This window comes from Syngnathoides biaculeatus, chromosome 12, assembly GCF_019802595.1.
Source record: "Syngnathoides biaculeatus isolate LvHL_M chromosome 12, ASM1980259v1, whole genome shotgun sequence".
NCBI classification, from domain to species: Eukaryota; Metazoa; Chordata; class Actinopteri; order Syngnathiformes; family Syngnathidae; genus Syngnathoides; species Syngnathoides biaculeatus.
The window spans coordinates 28,322,768-28,342,809 of record NC_084651.1 but is presented as its reverse complement, the minus strand read 5'-3'; the positions used below and the strand labels follow the sequence as shown (position 1 = coordinate 28,342,809).

The 20,042-nt window shown below is 41.6% G+C and overlaps 2 protein-coding genes across 15 annotated transcripts in view; one reads left to right on the top strand and one right to left on the bottom strand.

The window, feature by feature from the left end:
* LOC133509358 (steroid 17-alpha-hydroxylase/17,20 lyase) overlaps positions 1-3,827 on the bottom strand; it is a 93,550-nt gene extending 89,723 nt beyond the window's left edge. For 3 of the 8 annotated variants that reach the window (XM_061836201.1, XM_061836203.1, XM_061836202.1), the window contains exons 1-3: positions 3,381-3,817; positions 3,131-3,269; positions 2,321-2,556 (exon numbers count right to left, since the gene is read on the bottom strand). In XM_061836201.1, coding sequence (XP_061692185.1) covers positions 2,321-2,556; positions 3,131-3,269; positions 3,381-3,689 — 684 coding nt within the window. In that variant the 5' untranslated portion in view covers positions 3,690-3,817. Of the gene's footprint in view, positions 1-2,320; positions 2,557-3,130; positions 3,270-3,380 lie in introns of all 8 variants that reach the window. The other 5 variants (XR_009797315.1, XM_061836205.1, XM_061836200.1 and 2 more) reach the window with 3 other exon arrangements.
* Positions 3,828-5,682: 1,855 nt separating this feature from the next.
* borcs7 (BLOC-1 related complex subunit 7) overlaps positions 5,683-20,042 on the top strand; it is a 64,681-nt gene continuing 50,321 nt past the window's right edge. For 6 of the 7 annotated variants that reach the window (XR_009797421.1, XR_009797420.1, XR_009797419.1 and 3 more), the window contains exons 1-2: positions 5,683-10,299; positions 10,663-10,725. Coding sequence is in view for 1 of the 7 variants with exons in the window: in XM_061836960.1 (XP_061692944.1) it covers positions 10,099-10,299; positions 10,663-10,725; positions 10,972-11,015; positions 11,098-11,118; positions 11,249-11,300 (381 nt within the window). In the remaining 6 variants the exon portion in view is untranslated. Of the gene's footprint in view, positions 10,300-10,662; positions 10,726-10,971; positions 11,016-11,097; positions 11,119-11,248; positions 14,095-20,042 lie in introns of those variants that run through there. The other variant, XM_061836960.1, reaches the window with a different exon arrangement.

Genomic DNA, 20,042 nt, shown 5'->3' with positions numbered 1-20,042 from the left:
AGAACAAAGAATTTCTAAAGAACTATAGAAGTTTAGGACCCAAGTCCTATAGAATTTCTACAGAAATTATCTTGTTCTGTCGAAATTCTGTAGAAAATCACAGCCAAAGTTCTATACAACTTAGTTACTTCAACTTACTTAGTTGTTCTATACAAATTCTATAGAATTCTCTAGATTCCTATTGAATTTCTAAAGAAATTTCTTCACAGGGAACAAGGGTTTCAAATCATTAAAACAATTTTAATATCACTCAAAGACAACGCTAGGATGTACAAAATGCAGTATTCAAACAACAATAAAATTTATTAAGGCACAAAAAAAAGAAATCCAAACCTGTCTGACCCACTCTAAAAAAGTAATTGGCTCCCTGAACCTTATAATGGGTTGTCCCAACCTTGGCAGCAATAACTGAAATCAAGTGTTTGTGTGGGATGAGCCTTTCATATCGCTCTGGGGGAATTTTGTCTCACTTTTCTTTGCAGAATTGTTTCAACTCCACCATATTGGAGGATTTTCTTGGATGGAATGTCCATTTAAGATCACACCACTGTATCTCAATTCACCTCATTCAAAGGTGGATTTACTGTTGTGTTTCGGATCGCTGTCCTGCTGCATGATCCAAGAGCGCTTGAGTTTCAGGGCCTGAACTGATAGCTGGACATTTTCCTTCAGGATTTTCTAGTACACAGCAGAATTCATTGTTCCATCAATCACAGCAAGTTGTTGTCGTCCTGAGGCACCAGAGCAGCCCCAGACAATCACACTGTCACCACTATGCTTCACTGTTGACCTCATGTTCTTATCAAGTATGTCAACTCCTGTGAAGTTTTACAACTGTTCCCAGTTTTCTTCATTTGTGGATGATGGCTCTGACAGTAATTTGCTGAAGTCCCAAAACCTTGGAAATGGCTTCGTAATATTTTCCCAACTGATGGATTTCAACCACTTTTTTTCCTCATTTCTTCTTGAATTTATTTGGATCGTGGCAAGATGCATTAGTTCTTGAGATTTTGTACCTTACTTCACGTTCTTTGACAGATTAGGTTTAAATGATTTCTTGATTCTACAAGTGTATTGGCAATCAGGTTTGTGTGTGGCTTGTGAAATTTAATTCACCTTTCCTAAATTTGTGGTTAGTCACAGTGACTTTGTAATTTAATAAAGGAGACAAATACTCTTTCACAGAGGGTTAGATAATACATTGATATATCTATTGATCTATATATACATTGTTAATATATTGAATGGCTGTTTGAAAACTGCATTTTGTATTTCCTGGTGTTGTCTCTGGATGATATTAAATTTGGTTTGATGATTTTAAACCAATGTGTGTCATCGATGTGCAAAAAAAGACAACAAAAAAAAATGAAATCAGGAGGAGGGAAATATTTTTTCACACCACTGTAAGTTCACCTGGAAAGGTTGTAGCCAAATACCCTTAACTTTAACTCAAACCTTGTTAGTAGTGTGTGGAAATAAGTGTAAAATTTAATTGATTATTGAAATGATTGTCAAGCAGGGTAATTTTTTTAATTGACGTAAGAAATTAATGTCTCCTGGATTCATGGTATGTCATTCATCATTAATGATTCATGTTTCTTTCAGCTTGTCCCAGCATATATGTTTGGTACAATTGAGGCCCCAGTGGGATACGAACCCACAACCCCTGGTTTACCAAACGAGTGCTGTAACCACTAAGCTACGGGGCCTCCTCATTCATGTTTCATTAACCAATCACATTTAAACTTCTGCGAAATCAGAGTCAGCACAGACCCGCCACCATTTAATGAGCTACTGACGTACTCTAAATATATTTTGGATGCTCTAATGTCCTTTGCCTAACACTTTTGTAGTCACGTTGTTACAGGACAACCCATCAGCCAAAGAGTTTCCAAAGCACCAGAAGAGGCATCTCATTCTTCAAAGGTAACAGTCAGGAGAAGAATACAAAAGAATTTTCAAGGGTTTCCAGAAGACCCAGTAAAGTGAATCATCATCATCAAGTGGGGAGAATATGGCACACAAGCATTGCCAAGAACGCGATGTCCATCCACCAGTGATGAAAAGATGACAAGAAAACTGGCCAGAGAGGCTGCCAATAGGCCAGCAGCAACATTGAAGATGCTACTGGATTTGATGAGAAGTATTTTCTCTCTTTTTTTTTTGCACACAAACAACGACACCACAACACACCCAGCTATTTCACCGTGCCCAGCTTCATTTATGTATCATAGGCACTTCAAATAGTGGCAGGTGTGTATCTCTCACACGAGCATTTTAAACCCATGTACATTATATAATTCGAATTATTTTTGCTGACCTGTAACCATGGGAAAATATCCACCAGGCTGTCTTTGGCAACAGTATCCAGGATCCCCTGGCTATAAAGAAGTATGGCCTCAAACTCAGGGTCTCCTATGGAGTATGTAGAGTTGAAACAGAGTGAACAAATGACGTTGGTGACAACCCGCGTCAGATCGGGAGAAAAGTCCACAGACTCCTCAGCAGCAGATTTTTCTGACATGATGGAGCAGAGACACTGGGCCTGTGAGCAGACTGTGTAGGAGGAGGAGAAAGCATTAGAGCCGTTGTTTATGAATGGAAACATTTTATTACGCTGCTTGATTCTTTACACAAGGCAACCAGTCCATCAGTTGTTTTAAACGTAAAAATACACAAAGCCTTGACTGACATTTGCTCTAGCTTAAGTAGTGTCTGTTAAGAAAAAAGAAAAAAAATAACTTAACTACGCCACCCACAATAGGGACAGCTCCGCATGAATGGAAAGTGGATCAAATGTTTTAAATAAATCTGATAAATGGTGGACTATGGTGTCAGCATACAGTATTGTGTGTATTGCACAAGAAAACTGAAAGTTAAAGCTGCAAAAAAGGAGACCAACTCCAATTTCTTTCTTCTCAATGAGGGATAATGTAATCGCCAAGCTTCTCAATAGTTTGTCCCTATGATAGCTACAGAAAAAATAGTCTGGAATGTTTTTTAGTTGTGGATACAATACATTTTTAAGCAGTATTGAATGATGTTTTATAACAAAAAGATAAGAAAATACAGATCCCAAATTGATGACACATGCACACACACACACGCATAACATAAGAACAGTACTCACTAATCTTCTCAATTGAGGCAGATCCTTGTCCAAACATGTGGAGAGCTTCATGGACGAGTTTCCTGTGGAACTTCCAGGTAGCACTGTAATCTCCAAAAGCAATGTCTTTCCCTTCTCTGGTGAGCACATCTGTGGTTACCTTAATTCCACAGAGAAGAATACCAGATAGTGAGTGCAAGGAAAAAACTCCAATCAAAATGCTTTTTCAAAGGGGTTGATGAACATAATTAAGAATAAAAAGTCTACCCACGGTTCTTGGTCTGCCTGCAAATATCTTGCCCTTCTTCAGCAGTACTTCTTTGGCATGTGAGTATTGGTTGACAATAATGACTCTGTGAGACCCCATCATCAGCGAATATGTCTGACCATATTTCTCCTGTAGTTTCTTGAAAAGTACATGAGGCGGATGTACACTTCGTAGGCTAAGCAGACTACCAATGAAAGGGAGTGTTGGCAGGCAAGGGAGCTCTTCCTTTGACTTTTGTAATCTTATCTTAAAAGCTAAAATACTCAGTACCATGAAAAAACACACATAAAGACACAGAAGAACACAATCCATTTTTGAGTCCAAGAGATCCTCAGCAGAAGTGGCTTTTGTAGAGAGAGGCCCTGAGCTGCAGCTGAACACCTTTTTAAGAAGCTCCTTCAATGTCACAACCTTGAAACTGTGCCAATTAAAAAAAAAAAAAAAACAGCACTGGAAACATGGATAAGTCTTATGAAATGTAATGCTGCTTATCCTCACAAGGGTTGCAGGAGCGCTGAAGCCTCTCCCAGTTGTCATTTGGCAAGAGGCAGGATACACCCTGAACTGGTTGCCAGCCAATCATAGGGCACATAGAGATAAAACAACAGGCACACTCACAATCACACCTAGGGGTAGTTTTGAGTCTCCAACTAATCCCTGATTTTGTGATGTGGTAGGAAACCGGAGTGCCTAAAAAAACCCACGCAGGCATGAGGAGAACATGCAAACTCCACACAGGTGAGTCCAGGATTGAACCCGAGTCCTCAGAACTGTGAGGCCAACACTTTCCAGCTGACCCACTGTGCAGCCATATAATATAATGTAATATAATATAATATAATATAGGGTGGCATGGTGGAGTACCTGGTAAAGCATTGGTCTTACAGTTCTGAGGACCCGGGTTCGATCCAGGCCCCGCGTGTGTGGAGTTTGCCTGTTCTCCCTGTGCCTGCATGGGTTTTCTCCGGGCACTCCGGTTTCCTCCCAAATCCTTAAAACATGCAACATTAATTGGAAACTCTAAATTGCCCCTAGGTGTGATTGTGAGTGCAAATGGTTGTTCATCTGTATGTGCCCTGCGATTGGCTGGCAACCAGTTTATGGTGTACCCCGCCTTCTGGTCGTTGACAGCTGGGATAGGCTCCAGTACTCGCCGCAATCCTCGTGAGGATAAGCGGTGAAGAAAATGGATGGATGGATAATATAATATGTCATTATCCAAGCCGCTTATCCTCACAAGGGTTGTGGGAAAGCTGGAGTCCATCCCAGCTTGCTTTGGGCGAAAGGCAGACTCCACCCTGAACTGGTTGCCAGCCAATTGCAGGGCACATCGAGACAAACAGCCGCACTCACAATCACACCTCGGGGCAATTTAGAGTGTCCAATTGTGTCCAATGTCCGCAGGAGTCCCACAGGCCAAAAATACCAGATAGGACTCCTTCTTCAGCTTGTCGGCATCCCTCACCATTGGTGTCCTTCAACAAGTTTGGGGATTCCTGCATGAGAGGCAACAACCACATTATGGGCACAGTTCTGGTCTGCTGTAATGCAACAATGGTGGTGCAGAACATGGCCCAATCAGACTCAATGTCTCCCACATATCCTGGAACATGAACAAACTTCTTTCGGAGGTGGGAGTTCAAACTCTTTCTGACAAGGTATTCTGCCAGATGTTCCCAGCAAGCCCTCACCATATGTTTAAGCCTGCCACATCAGACCGGCATCCTCCCTCAGCATTGGAGCTAACTCACCATCAGGTGCCGATGATAGCTCCGCCTCTCCCTTCACACAAGTGTCCAAGACATGCGCCCGCAAGTCTAATGACACGACCACAAAGCAGATAATCAAACTCCACCCTAGGGTGTCCTGCTGCAAATTGTACATGTGGACAACCTTATGCTTGAACATGCTGTTCATTATGACAATCCATTATGAGCATAACAGTCCAGGAAGAGAATACCACTTGACCTCTGATTGGAGGAGGAGTGGGGGGCGGGGGGTGCATTCTTCCCAATCACGTCCGTCCAGATCTCACTGTCATTGCTCACATGAGCATTGAAGAAAGAAGAAAGAAAAATGATGGGAGTCCCCAGCAGGAGGAGTGCTCTCTCTCTCGCACGTGTGTGTGCATGCGTGTGTGTGTGTGTGTGTGTGTGTGTGTGTGTGTGTGTGCGGAGGTGATGCCAACTACAGTGAAGAAAATAAGTATTTGAACACCCGGCTATGTTGCTAGTTCTCCCACTTAGAAATCATGGAGAGGTCTGAAATTTTCATTGTAGGTGGATGTCCACTGAGAGAGAGATAATCTAAAATGAAAAATCCAGAAATCACAATGTATGATTTTGTTAACGATTTATTTGTGTGATACAGATGCAAATAAGTATTTGAATACAAGAGAAAACCAATGTTAATATTTGGTACAGTCGCCTTTGTTTGCAATTACAGAGGTCAAATGTTTCCTGTAGTTGGTCACCAGGTTTGCACATACTGTAGGAGGGATTTTGGCCCACTCCTTCAATCAGATCTTCTATAGATCAGACAGGTTTCTGGTCTGTCACTGAGAAACACGGAGTTTCAGCTCCCTCCAAAGATTTTCCATTGGGTTTAGGTCTGGAGACTGGCTAGGCCACGCCAGAACCTTGATATGCTTCTTACAGAGCCACTCCTTGGTTTTCCTGGCTGTGTGCTTCAAGTCATTGTCATGTTGAAAGACCCAGCCACGACCCATCTTCACTGCTCGGACTGAGGGAAAGAAGTTGCTCCCCAAAATTCCACAATACATGGCTGCGGTCATCCGCTTCTTAATACAGTGCAGTCGTCCTGTCCCATGTGCAGAAAAACACCCCCAAAGCATGATGCTACCACCCCCATGCTTCACAGTAGGGATGGTGTTCTTTGGATGGAACTCATCATTCGTCTTCCTCCAAACATGGTTCGTGGATTTATGACCAAAAAGTTCCATTTTGGTCTCATCTGACCACAAAACTTTCTCCCATGACTCCTCTGTATCATCCGAATGGTCATTGGTAAACTTACTTGACATGTGCTGGTTTAAGCAGGGGAACCTTCCGTCCAATGCATGATTTCAAACCATGACGTCTTAGTGTATTACCAACAGTCACCTTGGAAATGGTGGTCCTAGCTCTTTTCAGGTTATAGGTGATATCTTGCATGGGGCTCCACTCTGATTGAGATTGATCGTCATGTTTAGCTTCTTCCATTTTCTAATGTTTGCTCCAACAGTGGACCTTTTTTAACCAAGCTGCTTGGCAATTTCTCCGTAGCCCTTTCCAGCCCTGTGGAGTTGTACAATTTAGTCTTGGGTGTCTTTGGACAGCTCTTTGGTCTTGGCCATGTTACAAGTTTGAGTCTTAATGATTGTATGGGGTGGACAGGTTTCTTTATGCAGCTAACAACTTCACACAGGTGTATCTGATTCAGGATAATACATGGAGTGGAGATGGACTTTTAAAGGCGGACTAACAGGTCTTTGAGGCCCAGAATTCTAACTGATAGACGGGTGTTCAAATACTTATTTGCAGCTGTATCACATAAATTGTGAAAAAATTCTACATTGTCATTTCTGGATTTTTGTTTTTAGATTATTTCTCTCATAGTGGACATGCACCTATGATGAAAATTTCAAACCCCTCCATGATTTCTAAGTGGGAGAACTTGTAATATAGCAGGGTGTTGAAATACTCATTTTCTTCAATGTATATCTAGTCGAAATTTCTTGACCGTACACACCAGTTTGAGTTTCTTCCCTATCAGAGAGGTCACACGTCACGTTCTTATATCCAGCTTCCAGCGATTAGATCGCCAAGGTCCCTGCCCTCTGCCACACCCAGCTCACACTGCCCCCAACGTCTACGGCCCCTCCCACAGGTTGTGAGCCCATGAGAGGGAGGACCTACGTTTTCCTTGTGGGTTGTACCTGGCTGAGCCCCATCGGTGCAAGCCAGGCCACCAGGTGCTTGCCTCAGTGCTCCACCTCCAGGCTCCAGAGGGGGCCCCAAGTGACCTGCATCTGAGTAAAGGAAACCTCGATATTTTTTTAGGGGTTTATAGAGCCATGGTTTATCTGGTTCCTCACCTAGGACCTTTATGCCGTGGGTCACCCGAAGAGTGGGATTTGTTCCCACGCTGCTTGCACCAAAGTCAGGCATGTGTACCACTACACATCAGTGACTACGCTTTGTATTGAGTTATTTACATTTTTAAAGGTCCACCGACAGCCATATATACATTTTAAAATATATATTGTTTTGAAAACTACATATAATAGTATTTACTTCAATGTCAGATGTCAAACTGGGACAGTCGCCATTGAAAAGATGCTGTGCCACCTCCTATGGGAGATGAACAAGAGAGATTTTCAGATTTTTCTGACGTGCCTTCCGAGACTGAAGCTCTTTTCGAAGAAGAGAACATCTCACAATCAAGTGAAGTGACTGGGGTAATATTGCCCTATTGTTTCGAGCCATATTTAGATGACATGCGAATGACTTCTAACTAACAACAGACTTCCCAACAGACGAGGAACCCAATGAAATATTCAAAATGACAGGCCTATAATTGTTCGATTTCCCAACTCTTTTACAAGTCTTGTGTATGTAGCGTATTCAGCAGGACCCATTTCGGGCGAAGTGTTTACTTCAGGGGTGCCCAGACACTGGGGGGTGGATCTCCTTTCTCCTTGCTCCTCCCCGCACGCGACCAAACCACCTCCCCACCCGATCCACCTCCATGTTGGGGATATTGCCGCGGCCGCCAGCAAACGACAACAACGCCGTGGCCGCTGGCGAACGACGACAACGCCGGGCCACGCACATCAACACATTTAGCTGTATTACGAACTTTATGAAGTTATTATTACGCTGATCTTTTGTTACGTTTTGAGAGGAGGATTTCGTCGTCGTACACGGACCGAGCTTCTTATTATTACTGCTTTCAGAGAAGTTTTTCCAGTTTGGTGACTACACAGGTATGTCTGGTTAGCTAGTTAGCTCGTATTACACACGACTAAACTGTCTTTGTACTTCTATTTTGTTATTGTTTTGTGTTGTATTGTATTGTGTGTGATTACAATGCCTCAAAAGCAATACAAGTGCTTTGTTATATTTTGCCAGTTTGACCGAGACGATTTATTCTGAATTCACACGTAACATATGCTATAAACTGTGAGACAAATTAGTCCCCCACAACTATTGTTTTTTTTTTTTTTTTAAAAATAGCTTTATACACAGCTACTTGTCATTTAGATTGCACCTGTGCAATCCAATTTTCAAGACGAACCAGGTGTTTTGGAAAAGTGTGAAGAGTGAATCCATCCTCCCGAGTGTTCGAGCAAAATCCAGGAATACAGCGAGCCGGCATTTTGGCTAACACGCAGAAAAAAATTGCTACTTTCTTGCCGGTAAAACACGTATAAACACATGAACCTGCCAGTGTGGGTGTCTGCAAAAAATGTCACTTCCTGGTTCTTCTCCAACACAAGTGCCTCCATAGGATTTGGCAGGAGATGCAAAAATCCATATATGACAACATCCTGACATGTGGTGAAAAAACAGATGGGTCCATTCTGGCTTTTTTTTTTTTTTTTTTTAAACATACTAAAAATGATGTTCTGTGTCAGTGGACCTTTCATGTTTCAATGAGATAGGTGGTGATGCTTCCACCCATCAAGTAGTAGACAGTAATCTGTTAATATGATTTTGAACAGATTTTTAATGGGTGGCACAGTGGCGCAGCTGGAGAGCATTGGTCTCACAGTTTTGAGGACCAAGTTTAAAATCCCAGCCCCACCTGTGTGGAGTTTTCTCTGTGCCTGCGTGGGTTTTGTCTGAGTTCTCTGGTTTCCTCTCACATCCCAAAAATATGCATTCATTGGAGACTCTAAATTGCCCCGAGGTGTGATTGTGAGTACGACTATTCTCTGTCTCCATGTGCCCTGCGATTGCCTGGCAACCAATTCAGGGTGTACCCTGCGTCCTGCCTGATGACAGCTGGGATTGGTTCCAGCACTCTGGCGTGAAGATAAATGGCTCAGAAAATGGATGGATGTTTCTTTTTTTCATGATTTAATGCTATATAAACAAGGTCACTGATAGTGTAGTGGTACACATGTCTGACTGTTGAATGCAGCGTGGGATCGATTCCCACTCAATGATGGTGTTGATATTTGCCCTGAGACTGACAACCAGTTAGGGGTGTAGTCCGCCTTTTACCTGAAACTAGCTGGGATAGGCTCCGGCTCTCTCGTGACATTTGTGAGGATAAGCGGCTTGGATAATGGATTGATTGATGCTATACAAACATACTTCCTGTGTAAATGTACTATTTTAAAAGCAGACTGAAATAACACTCCATATCAAACAGTTTTTATCAAGCCAAGATTGGATATTGTTTTAAAATCAAATTAAAACACCCTAGTCTTTGTTATATGTTTGTGAAAGTTTGTGTTCGCATAAAATATTCTCTCACATCTTGTGCATCTTCTGGGAGCTAGGCCCCCTTCCCCACTTTCGCTAAAAAGACGCATCTTAAACTTTTACGCGATTCTTTTTCCTGATATCTTTTTTGTTGTGTTTAAATAAACAGCTTTGGGCACCTAGCTGAGCCAGCGTTCACTGTTACAGTTGATTTATTTTTTTCATTTTTCCCATTACATTCCAATTAGGTATAACAGTACAACAAACGTTGTTTTCCTGCGGATGCCATGCACATGCACATGCCATGCACAAGCCACGCAGTTTGTCCCTGCCCGTTTACCGTCGTTAGGCAAAACATGGCGGCGACCGAGGTTCAAACTCGGTTTGGTCAATCGGTGAAAGGATTATTATCCGAGAAAGTGGGCTCGTGCAGCGTCGACGTGATCGCATTGACGCGCCAGGTGCTTAAAGTTTCCCGCAGCCAAGAGGTAATTCGATGGTTTGAGTTTTTACTATTCCCTTGCAACTTCATATTGAATTGGACCTCCGACCCAAAATCTCTTTATGTAGCCTCTCCACATCGTATATTTCCTATTTATAATCCGCCGGAATTCGAATTTGGTACCAACGATGTCATATTACATGATGTTCTATTTTTGGAAGTGTCACGTCATATTGTGAATAGCTTCATTTTGCTAATGGTTACCCTACTTTGGTGGAAACTATTGATGTAGTTGACTTCTACAAGACCTATTTAACGCTACAAGGCTAGTCACCTACAGCACTTTACCCAGAATTACGCGTCATAAAATCAGATAACTTGAGTTAATATTTGTTGTGATGCCTTCCAGCTATTAGGTCAAGCAGCCAGAAACATGGTCATTCAGGAGGACGCTATCCTACACTCCGAGGACGTAAGTATGAAGACAATTGTAACACTGGTCGGCTTTATTGATTTTGGTTATTCTTTTATAACAGCAAAGTCATTCATAATTACATAGGCTATAGAAGGTAAAAATTTTAGTTTAAATACATATCTGATGGTGTGTAGAGACAACAATAAAATAGTCAATGATTTTTTTAAAAGTTCACAATTACATTCAGTTACAATGAGTTTGCTTGAAAAACAAGCAAGCCACGGATCAATGTCTGCTTTTCAGAGTCTACGAAAAATGTCCATTATAACGACACATTTACAATATCAGTAAGTAACGTTCTACCTTATATAAATGCAAAAAAAACCCTTTGTGAAACAACCTTCTCTTTTACACCTTTATTTAATTTAGACAAGAGGCCATCCAGAAGAAGTGAGTCTAAATGTGACCCTTTTGTTGTACTTTTGAAGAAAGACATCACACATGCGCTCATGTCTCATCTGTAAGCCATAACATCATCTAATGCTGATTTTGTCCTCGTGTTGACATTTCTTTCCTCCAGTGTGGAGCATTCTGAAAACCTACAGGATCAGTTGATGCGTCTGCTCAAGTGACAGAAGACAAGTGTATTAAAATACTAACTGAAGAATATGGATCATTTTCAAATAATTTGATTCGATTTAAAGACATCCCACAATTAATTTCCTTTTCAAAAGAAGTTCATTTTAGTGAAATAACTATTTGAATTAATATTGGCAGTTGTTGTTCATTACATTGTCATAATTATTTCTGACAGGAAAAAAAAATTCCAAAGTAATATTGTTTAATCTTTGAAAGCCAAAATTTCTTTAGTTTAGTGTATGAAATGAGGTTTTCGTGGTTTGCCATATTTTCTTAAAGACGCTAATAACAATTTATGTTTCATATGGAATATATTATTCTCCTCCTGTTGCTTTATAAGTTGGCACGTTGGAACAACTAGTTCGAACATTGGCCTCACAGTTGTACACAGTACTCACGGTACTGTTGTTTGTCTCTGTGCCCTGCGATTGGCTGGAAACCAGTTCAGGGTGTACTCCGCCTCCTCGCCGATGCACTTCCACAACCCATGTAAGGATAAGTGGCTCAAAAACTGGAGGTATTGCTTTATATGCATTTTCAATAAAAACTAACACAAATATGTCACTCTTCAGAGTTCCTAATGGGTTCTTTAAAAGCAGTATTATTTTTCACTCAAGCTGTCCTTACCCTTTAGGGTACTGGAGAAAGCCTCATTAGGTTGTAATATACCAGAGGGGGGCGGCAGGGTGACTCAGCTGTAAAAGTGTTGGCCTCAAAGTTCTGAGGTCGAGGGTTCGATCCTGGTCCCGCCTGTGTGGAGTTTGCATGTTCTCTTCGTGCCTGTGTTGGTTTTCTCTGGGCACTCCGGATTCCTCCCAAATCCCCAAAACATGCAACATTAATTGGACACTCTAAATTGCCCCTAGGTTTGATTGTGAGCGCACTTGTTTGTCTCAATGTGCCCTGCGATTGGCTAGCAATCAGTTCAAGGTGTACCCTGCCTCCTGTCCGTTGATAGCTGGGATATGCTCCAGCACTCCCGCGAACTTTGTGAGTATAAGCGGCTAAGAAAATGGATGGATATACCAGAGAGATTTGTTGATAACACAGGATAATGCCACCGCCATTTTACATGCACACAAAGGCACACAGCAAAATAAATGGTATTTCTCAGATATTAATGAATATTCAAATGTGAAAATATAGGAACTATTGCATGTCACTAGCGTCGCTAAAGATTGTATAAAAACAATATTGTAATTACTTTAATAAGTAGTGAAATCATTTATGCACTTCTGCAGAGTTTTAAGGGCAACATCTAAATTGTGCCACCCACACATTTTTTATGATGCTGATTTATGTCTCCCACACAATTCGTAAGACCTGGGTTCAAATCTATTCCCGCCTGTGTGGAGTTCGCATGTTCACCCTGTGCCTGTATGGACAATCTCTGGGAGTTCCGCTTTCTTCCCACATCCTAAAAACATGCATGTTAGGTTAATTGAAGACTCTAAATTGCCCTTAGGTGTGAATGTAAGTGTGACTGGTTGTTTGTTTTTTTGAGTACTGTGATTGCCTTCTGACCATTTCAAAGTATACTCCGCCTCTCTCCCAGAGTCAGCTTGGATAGGCTCCAGCAGGCCTGTGACTCTAGTGTGGATAGGTGGTACTGAAAATGAATAAATGAGTGGTTGCTTTATGTCTTTCCCATTATGCACTTTTTTCATCACTGTGATAAAGTAATAACTATATTTGAATGAGCCACCACATTTGCTCTTTAGATAAGGATTGGCTTTGAATGCCTAAAATTGAAACATTCCCATATTTTGCCTATTCAGACCTCCCTGCAGTGACTCTTAAAATTGGCTGAGTATAAACGTGTCCAGAAAAGGTGCCACTGAGAGCTACTTCTTTTTTATTCAGTTTTGCATCCAGTGTGCATAATTAGCAAAGAACGCCTCCTTTCCTCAGATTGGTTCCTTCTGTGTAAAAGACCCACTTTTGTGAGAGCACGTGTTTGTCATGCTGACAGCACTGGCTCGGGAACGGAGAGCGAGGTGGAGATGTTCACTAGAGAGATAAGATCAAGAAATTCGAATGACTTGATTTCTGGTCTATTGGCAGAAAAACGACTGGAACATAGAATCATAGCATGGATTATTTTAATTCACATTTCATGATTAATGAGGTACCATAGAGCCAATATATCCATCCAGATAGACAACAGTCTCACTCACAATTACACATAGGGGCAATTTAGAGTCTCCAATTAATGCATATTTTTTGGTATTTAGGAGGAAACTGCAGTTCCCAGAGAAAACTCGTGCAGACATGGGGAGAACAAACTCTACACAGGTGGGGCTGTGATTTGAACCTTGGTCCTCAGAACTATGAGGCCAACGCTCTCACCAGTTACTCTACCGTGCTGCCAGAGCCAATATAATTCCCAAATATTTTAAAAAATGGGACATTTTAAAGTATTTTTTTTTAAATAGAATTTTATGCATGACTGTTACACCATGGTAGATATTTATCCATATAAGGCCAAGGTGGCATTGTCTCTTTACTGTCACAAATAAAGTTATATAAAAATGCCCCATATGACATTCCCTACAAAAGTTATGTTTTTTTTTTCCTGTACATAGAAAGATGGTAATGTAAAATTTTGATGGACATGGACTACTGTAAGCATTATATTTATGTTTATTATAATGCAGTTGACCCTTTCTCCACTGACAGGATTAGTTAGACATTCAGAGAGAATTGTTTGCAAAATTGTATTTTTTTAATCAATTGTATCCATTTGCTTTTGATATGCAGATGATAATAAATGGACAGATTTAACAATCTCACTCTATTGGTTTTCTGAAAAGAATGCATTTCTGCAAGTTTCTACTTTATGGATAGTATTCAGAACATGTTATCGAATGCCCTTCACTGACTGCATCATCAGCATACTTCTGATAATAAGCAAAAGGACGAACTTATCAGCAGTCTTTTAGCCAGAACAGCTGTGTGACCTTCATGGCATCCCTGAGCCCTGATGCTGCGTTGATACTTAATGTTGCTCTATTGGCAGATAGCTGCTCTTTCTGAATCCATGTAATTCAAAGTATTACAGTATTCAGACTAGTATGTATTTGTGAAGAGGATTTCCTAAACTTTTCCAGGTAAAACCAAAATCAGAAATGTTTCCTTCCTGGGACCCAAATTTACCCCAGAAAAGTTGTTAGATGTGTTGATTATTGATACATTGTGAAACTATACTCTAAATATTATTTTATAAAAATATTGGTGACGCAGGAGCCTTCGCCGGTGAGCCTGACGACGCCCAACGCGCACATCAACACATTAAGCACACCTGTCATACGTACACGGATCTTTTGTTACGTTATGAGACTGATTATGTGGTCCGCCCCAAACTATTTTCTTTAGTAGCGGTATACACACATACCTGTCATTTGGAACCCACAAAGCTCTCGTCCAATGCACCCGTGCAATTCATTCTTCACGACGAACTGGGACTCTTGCAAACTTATGAAGGGTAAATCCATCCTCCCGAGTCTTCAAGCAATGTCCAGCAATGCAACGAGCTGGCATTTTGGCTAACATGAAGGAACAACGAGCTACCTTCCCAGAGGTAAAAGTAATAGAAATAAACGAGTCCACTTGCCATGTACGTCACTTCCTGCTTCTTCTCGAAAACAAATCCCTCGAGAGTATTTTCATGGTGGGAGTTACAAAAAGCTGAAGACGTCAAAATCATACTTTGTGCTGAAAAAAAAAACAACGCATGGGTCCATGTCGGCTGCCGTCTTTTCATGAATAACATACTAAAAATCATGCATTTCATGACAGTGGCTCTTTAAATCGCCATATCCTTTATATTTTTAACACAGATAGTATGTGATTTGTGAACCTGATGTGCTGACTGTGTTTATTGTGATTGCTTTCATTTGACCTTAACGTTGACATAGAGTAGGTAAATGGAGCCTTATGGGGGCACAAACCAGTGCAATCTGTAGGCCGGTCCCAAGCCCGGATAAATGCAGAGGGTTGCGTCAGGAAGGGCATCCGACGTAAAAACTGTGGAAAACAAATATGAGCGTTCATCTAAATGTTTATGGATGTGGTGAGGGAATACATGAGGGCAGTTGGGGTTAGAGAGAAAGATGGAGGAGATAGGCTAAGATGGCAAACGATGACACGCTGTGGCGACCCCTAATGGGACAAGCTGAAAGGAAAAGAAGAAGAAGACGAAGTTGACATAGAGTAGGTAGTACGTAAATTGTGTATCTTTTATGCTGACTTTGTTCATTTGATTGCTTTATTTTGAGTTTTGTGCTACCTGTCAGCCGGTCCAAAGCCCAGATAAAAGCAGAGGGTTGCGTCAGGAAGGGCATCCGGCGTAAAACTGTGCCAAAGATATATGAGCGTTCCTCGTGTGAATTCTACAACAGTTAGGTCGCGGCCCGGGCTTCCTACATCCGCACATGGAAAGGTTAATTTACAAGGCGTAGGTAGAAATACAGATAATGATGGTCGAAGACAAAAAAGAGGAGTAAAGCGGCTTAGTCAGAAACAGAAGAAGAGGAATGCACAAAACCTACAGCTGTATGTAGGGGCTTTGAATGTTGAGACTATAACGGAAAGCTCAGGAGTTAGTTGACATGATGATGAGGAGAAAGGTTGTTATATTGTGCATCCAAGAGAGCAAGTGGAAAGGGAGTAAGGCTAGAAGATATTATTTTATCATGGATTAGATGGGAAGAGAAATGGAGTAGGGGTTATTTTAAAAGAAGAGCTGGCTAAGAATGTCTTGGAGGTGAAAAGAGTATCAGATTGAGTGATGAGGCTGAAGTTTGAAATTGATGGTATTCTGTATAATGTTATTAGCGGCTATGCCCCACAGGTAGGATGTGACCTCGAGTTGAAAGAGAAATTCTGGCAGGAACTAGACAAAGTAGTCCTGAGCATCCCAGAGAGAGAGAGAGAGAGAGTTGCGGTTGGTGGAGATTTCAATGGACATGTGGGCGAAGGAAACAGGGGTGATGAAGAAGTGATGGGTAAGTATTGCATTCAGCAAAGGAACGTTGAGGGGCAGATGGTAGTGGACTTCGCAAAAAGGATGGAATTGGCAGTGGTGAACACTTATTTCCAGAAGAGAGTGGAACATAGAGTGACTTACAAGAGCGGAGGTAGAAGCATGAAGGTGTATTATATTTTGTGCAGACGGTGTAATCTGAAGGAGGTTACTGAATTGTGTTGTGGTGGGGGAGAATGTAACTCGACAGCATAGGATGGTTATGTGTAGGATGAGCCTGGTAGTGGGTAGGAAGACAAAGGAGACAAAGGTGGAGCAGAGAATAAGGTGGTGGAAGTTGAGAAAGGAAGAATGTTGTATGGCCTTCCGGAAAGAGGTGAGACAGACTCTAGATTAGTGGTTCCCAAAGTGGAGTCCACGGAACCCCAGGGGGTGAAAAATGTCTTTCCAGGGGGTCCGTGATGTGAAGACGAAAAAACAAAATCGTCCGGAAGCTAATCATGATATGAGAATTGCCCTTTCCAGTGTTGAATCACGTTTTGATTTATTGTGCAAAAATAAAAAGCAAGAGCACGTGAGCCACTAAAATCGAGTATTTCTTTGTACCAGAATGGCATAGCTGTGTCCAGCACTACATTTTTGGCGAAAGTTGAGGTTGGGGGTCCGGGAACTTTTTGAACGACTCACTGGGGGTCCGGGCCCAGGTTGACTTTGGTAACCACTGCTCTAGATGGACAGAAAGAGCTCCCAGAAGACTGGAATACTACTGCCCAGGTACTCAGAGAGGCAGGCAGGAGAGTAATTGGGGTGACTTCTGGTAGGAAAGGGGAGAAGGAGACATGGTGGTGGAAACCCAAAATACAGGAAGTCATCCAAGGTAAGAGATTAACGAAGAAGAAGTAGGACATGGATAGGACTGAGGAGGGGCGTAAAGAAACATTGCGATGCATCGTCGGGCAAAGGTAGAAGTGGCGAAGGCTAAACAAGAGGCATATGACGACATGTAGTCCTGATTGGATCCAAAAGAAGGAGAAAATGAGTTCTACAGGTTGGCCAGACAGAGGGATAGAGATGGGAAGGATGTGCAGCAAGTAAAGGTGATTAAGGATAGCAATGGAAATATCTTGACTGGTGCCAATAGTGTACTAAGTAGATGGAAAGAGTCCTTTGAGAAGTTAATAAATGAAGAAAATGGGAGAGAAGGTAGAGTAGAAGAGGCATGCGTGAATGACCGGCAAGTGGCTTTGATTAGTAAGGGAGAAGTTTGAAAGGCACTGAACAGAATGAAAAATAGAAAGACAGTTGGTCCCTATGACATACCAGTGGAGGTATGGAAGTAATTTGGTGAGGTGGCTGTGGAGTTTTTGACCAAGTTATTCAACAGAATACTAGCCGGAGAGAAGATGCCAGAAGAATGGAGGAAAATTGTGCTGGTCCCCATTTTTAAGAACAAAGGCGATGTTCAGAACTGTGGAAACTACAGAGAAATAAAGATGATGAGCCACTCAATAAAGTTATGGGAAAGAGTAGTGGAGGCAAGACTCAGCACAGAAGTAAATATCTGCGAGCAACAGTATGGTTTCATGCTTAGGAAGAGTACCACAGATGCACTATTTGCCTTGAGGATGCTTGTGGAAAAGTACAGAGTAGGTCAGAAGGAGCTACATTGTATCTTTGTAGACCTTGAGAAAGCCTATGACAGAGTACCAAGAGAGGAACTATGGTACTGTATGTGCAAGTCTGGTGTGGTGGAGAAATATGTTTGAATAGTACAGGACATGTATGAGGGTAGCAGAACAGCGGTGAGATGGTGTGTCAGAAGAATTTAAGGTAGAGGTGGGACTGGATCAGGGGTTCCGCGCTGAGCCCCTTCTTGTTTGCGGTAGTAATGGATAGGCTGACAGACGAGGTTAGACTGGATTCCCCTTGGACCATGATGTTTGCAGATGATATTGTGATCTGCAGTCAAAGCAGGGAACAGGTGGAAGAACAGTTAGAAAGATGGAGGTATGCACTGGAAAGGAGAGGAATGAAGATTAGCCGTAGTAAAACAGAATATATCCGTGAATGAGAGGGGCGGAGGAGGAAGAGTGAAGCTCCAGGGAGAAGAGATAGCGAAAGTGGACGACTTCAAATACTTGGGGTCAACAATACAGAGCAATGGAGAGTGTGGTAACGAAGTGAAGAAACGGGTCCAAGCGGGGTGGAACAGTTGGCGTAAGGTGTCTGGTGTTGTATGTGACAGAAGAATATCCGCCAGGATGAAGGGCAAAATTTATAAAACAGTGGTGAGGCCGGCCATGATGTACGGATTAGAGACTGTGGCACTAAAGAGACAACAGGAAGCAGAACTGGAGGTGGTTGAAATGAAGATGTTGAGGTTCCCGCCTGGAGTTAGCAGGTTGGATAAAATTGGAAATGAGCTCATTAGAGGGACAGCCAAAGTTGGATGTTTTGGAGACAAGGTTCGAAAGAGCAGACTTCGATGGTTTGGACATGTCCAGAGGCGAGAGAGTGAGTATATTGGTAGAATGGTGCTGAGGATGGAGCTGCCTGGCAAAACAGTGAGAGGAAGACCAAAGCAAACGTTGATGGATGTTGTGCGGGAAGACGTGAGGACACTAGGTGTTAGAGAGGAAGATGCACAAGATAGGCTTCGATGGAAAAAGATGACACGCTGTGGCAACCCCTAACGGGACAAGCTGAAAGGAAAAGAAGAAGGATAACTTCTCTAGGCTTTTACTAATGACAATTTGTGATTATTTTTTTTTTACACTTTCATTTAGACTCATTACAATTTTACAAAGTGCAGCTAACTAGTACCACTGATGAATTTTATACATGACGGATAAATGGCAAGGCATGGGTTAGTATTAGATTCCGATAGAAAAAAAAATTAAAAATATGAGTTTCACAGTAATGCGGAATTCCATTTACAACTCTGAAATGTATTTCAAAATGTTTGGGTAATTAAAAACAGCTTTTTTTCTATTGAACGAAATGTATTTTACATTTAAACAACAAAATATTGTTAAATTAGTAAACATGTATTGTGTTAACTAAAAAATATAAAAAAAATAAAATTGTTCAAGATGAAATCAAAATAAATTGTTGTTAATAGTTGGAGAAATCACTGCATCTTAACCATGATGAAGACTTCAAAGCCAATGAATATATGCAGTAAATGAGTATAAATTTACATCACAACAATAATCACAACACAAATATAATACTTCCTGTTAAAAACATGTGATGTAACCTAAAAGAGGAAGTAAACCCATAAAGGTTTTATTTTATTATTATAACAAGAATGTTGACTGTGACGTATTAGAACACGGTATTGCATCGGTGGGGCAGAATTCATCAAGGGTGTCATCATTTTACGCAATACTACCCTCTGCTGGTGACCCATATTAACGCCAAAACTCCACGCGCGATGGTGCGTAGTCACTTGACCATAGCTGAAAAAGGGGGATGGAGCCAATGTGTATGTTGTGGGTTGCTGACATGATAGGTTGAACTTGAACTGTCTTGAATTCCGTTCAACCTATCATGTCAGCAGAATCCCCGTGTATGCTACTGGTTTTGGTCCTGTAAGTACGATGACTCCTTTGCGATGTTTGTGTACGTCTAATAACCAAAAAGACGTTACCTTGTGCGAAAAAACAACAAATATTGTTACCTTACTGAGAGCCTTAAAGAGGAGCTGAGCCTCCTGTATAGCACATACAGTTGAAGCGAAATGTTTACA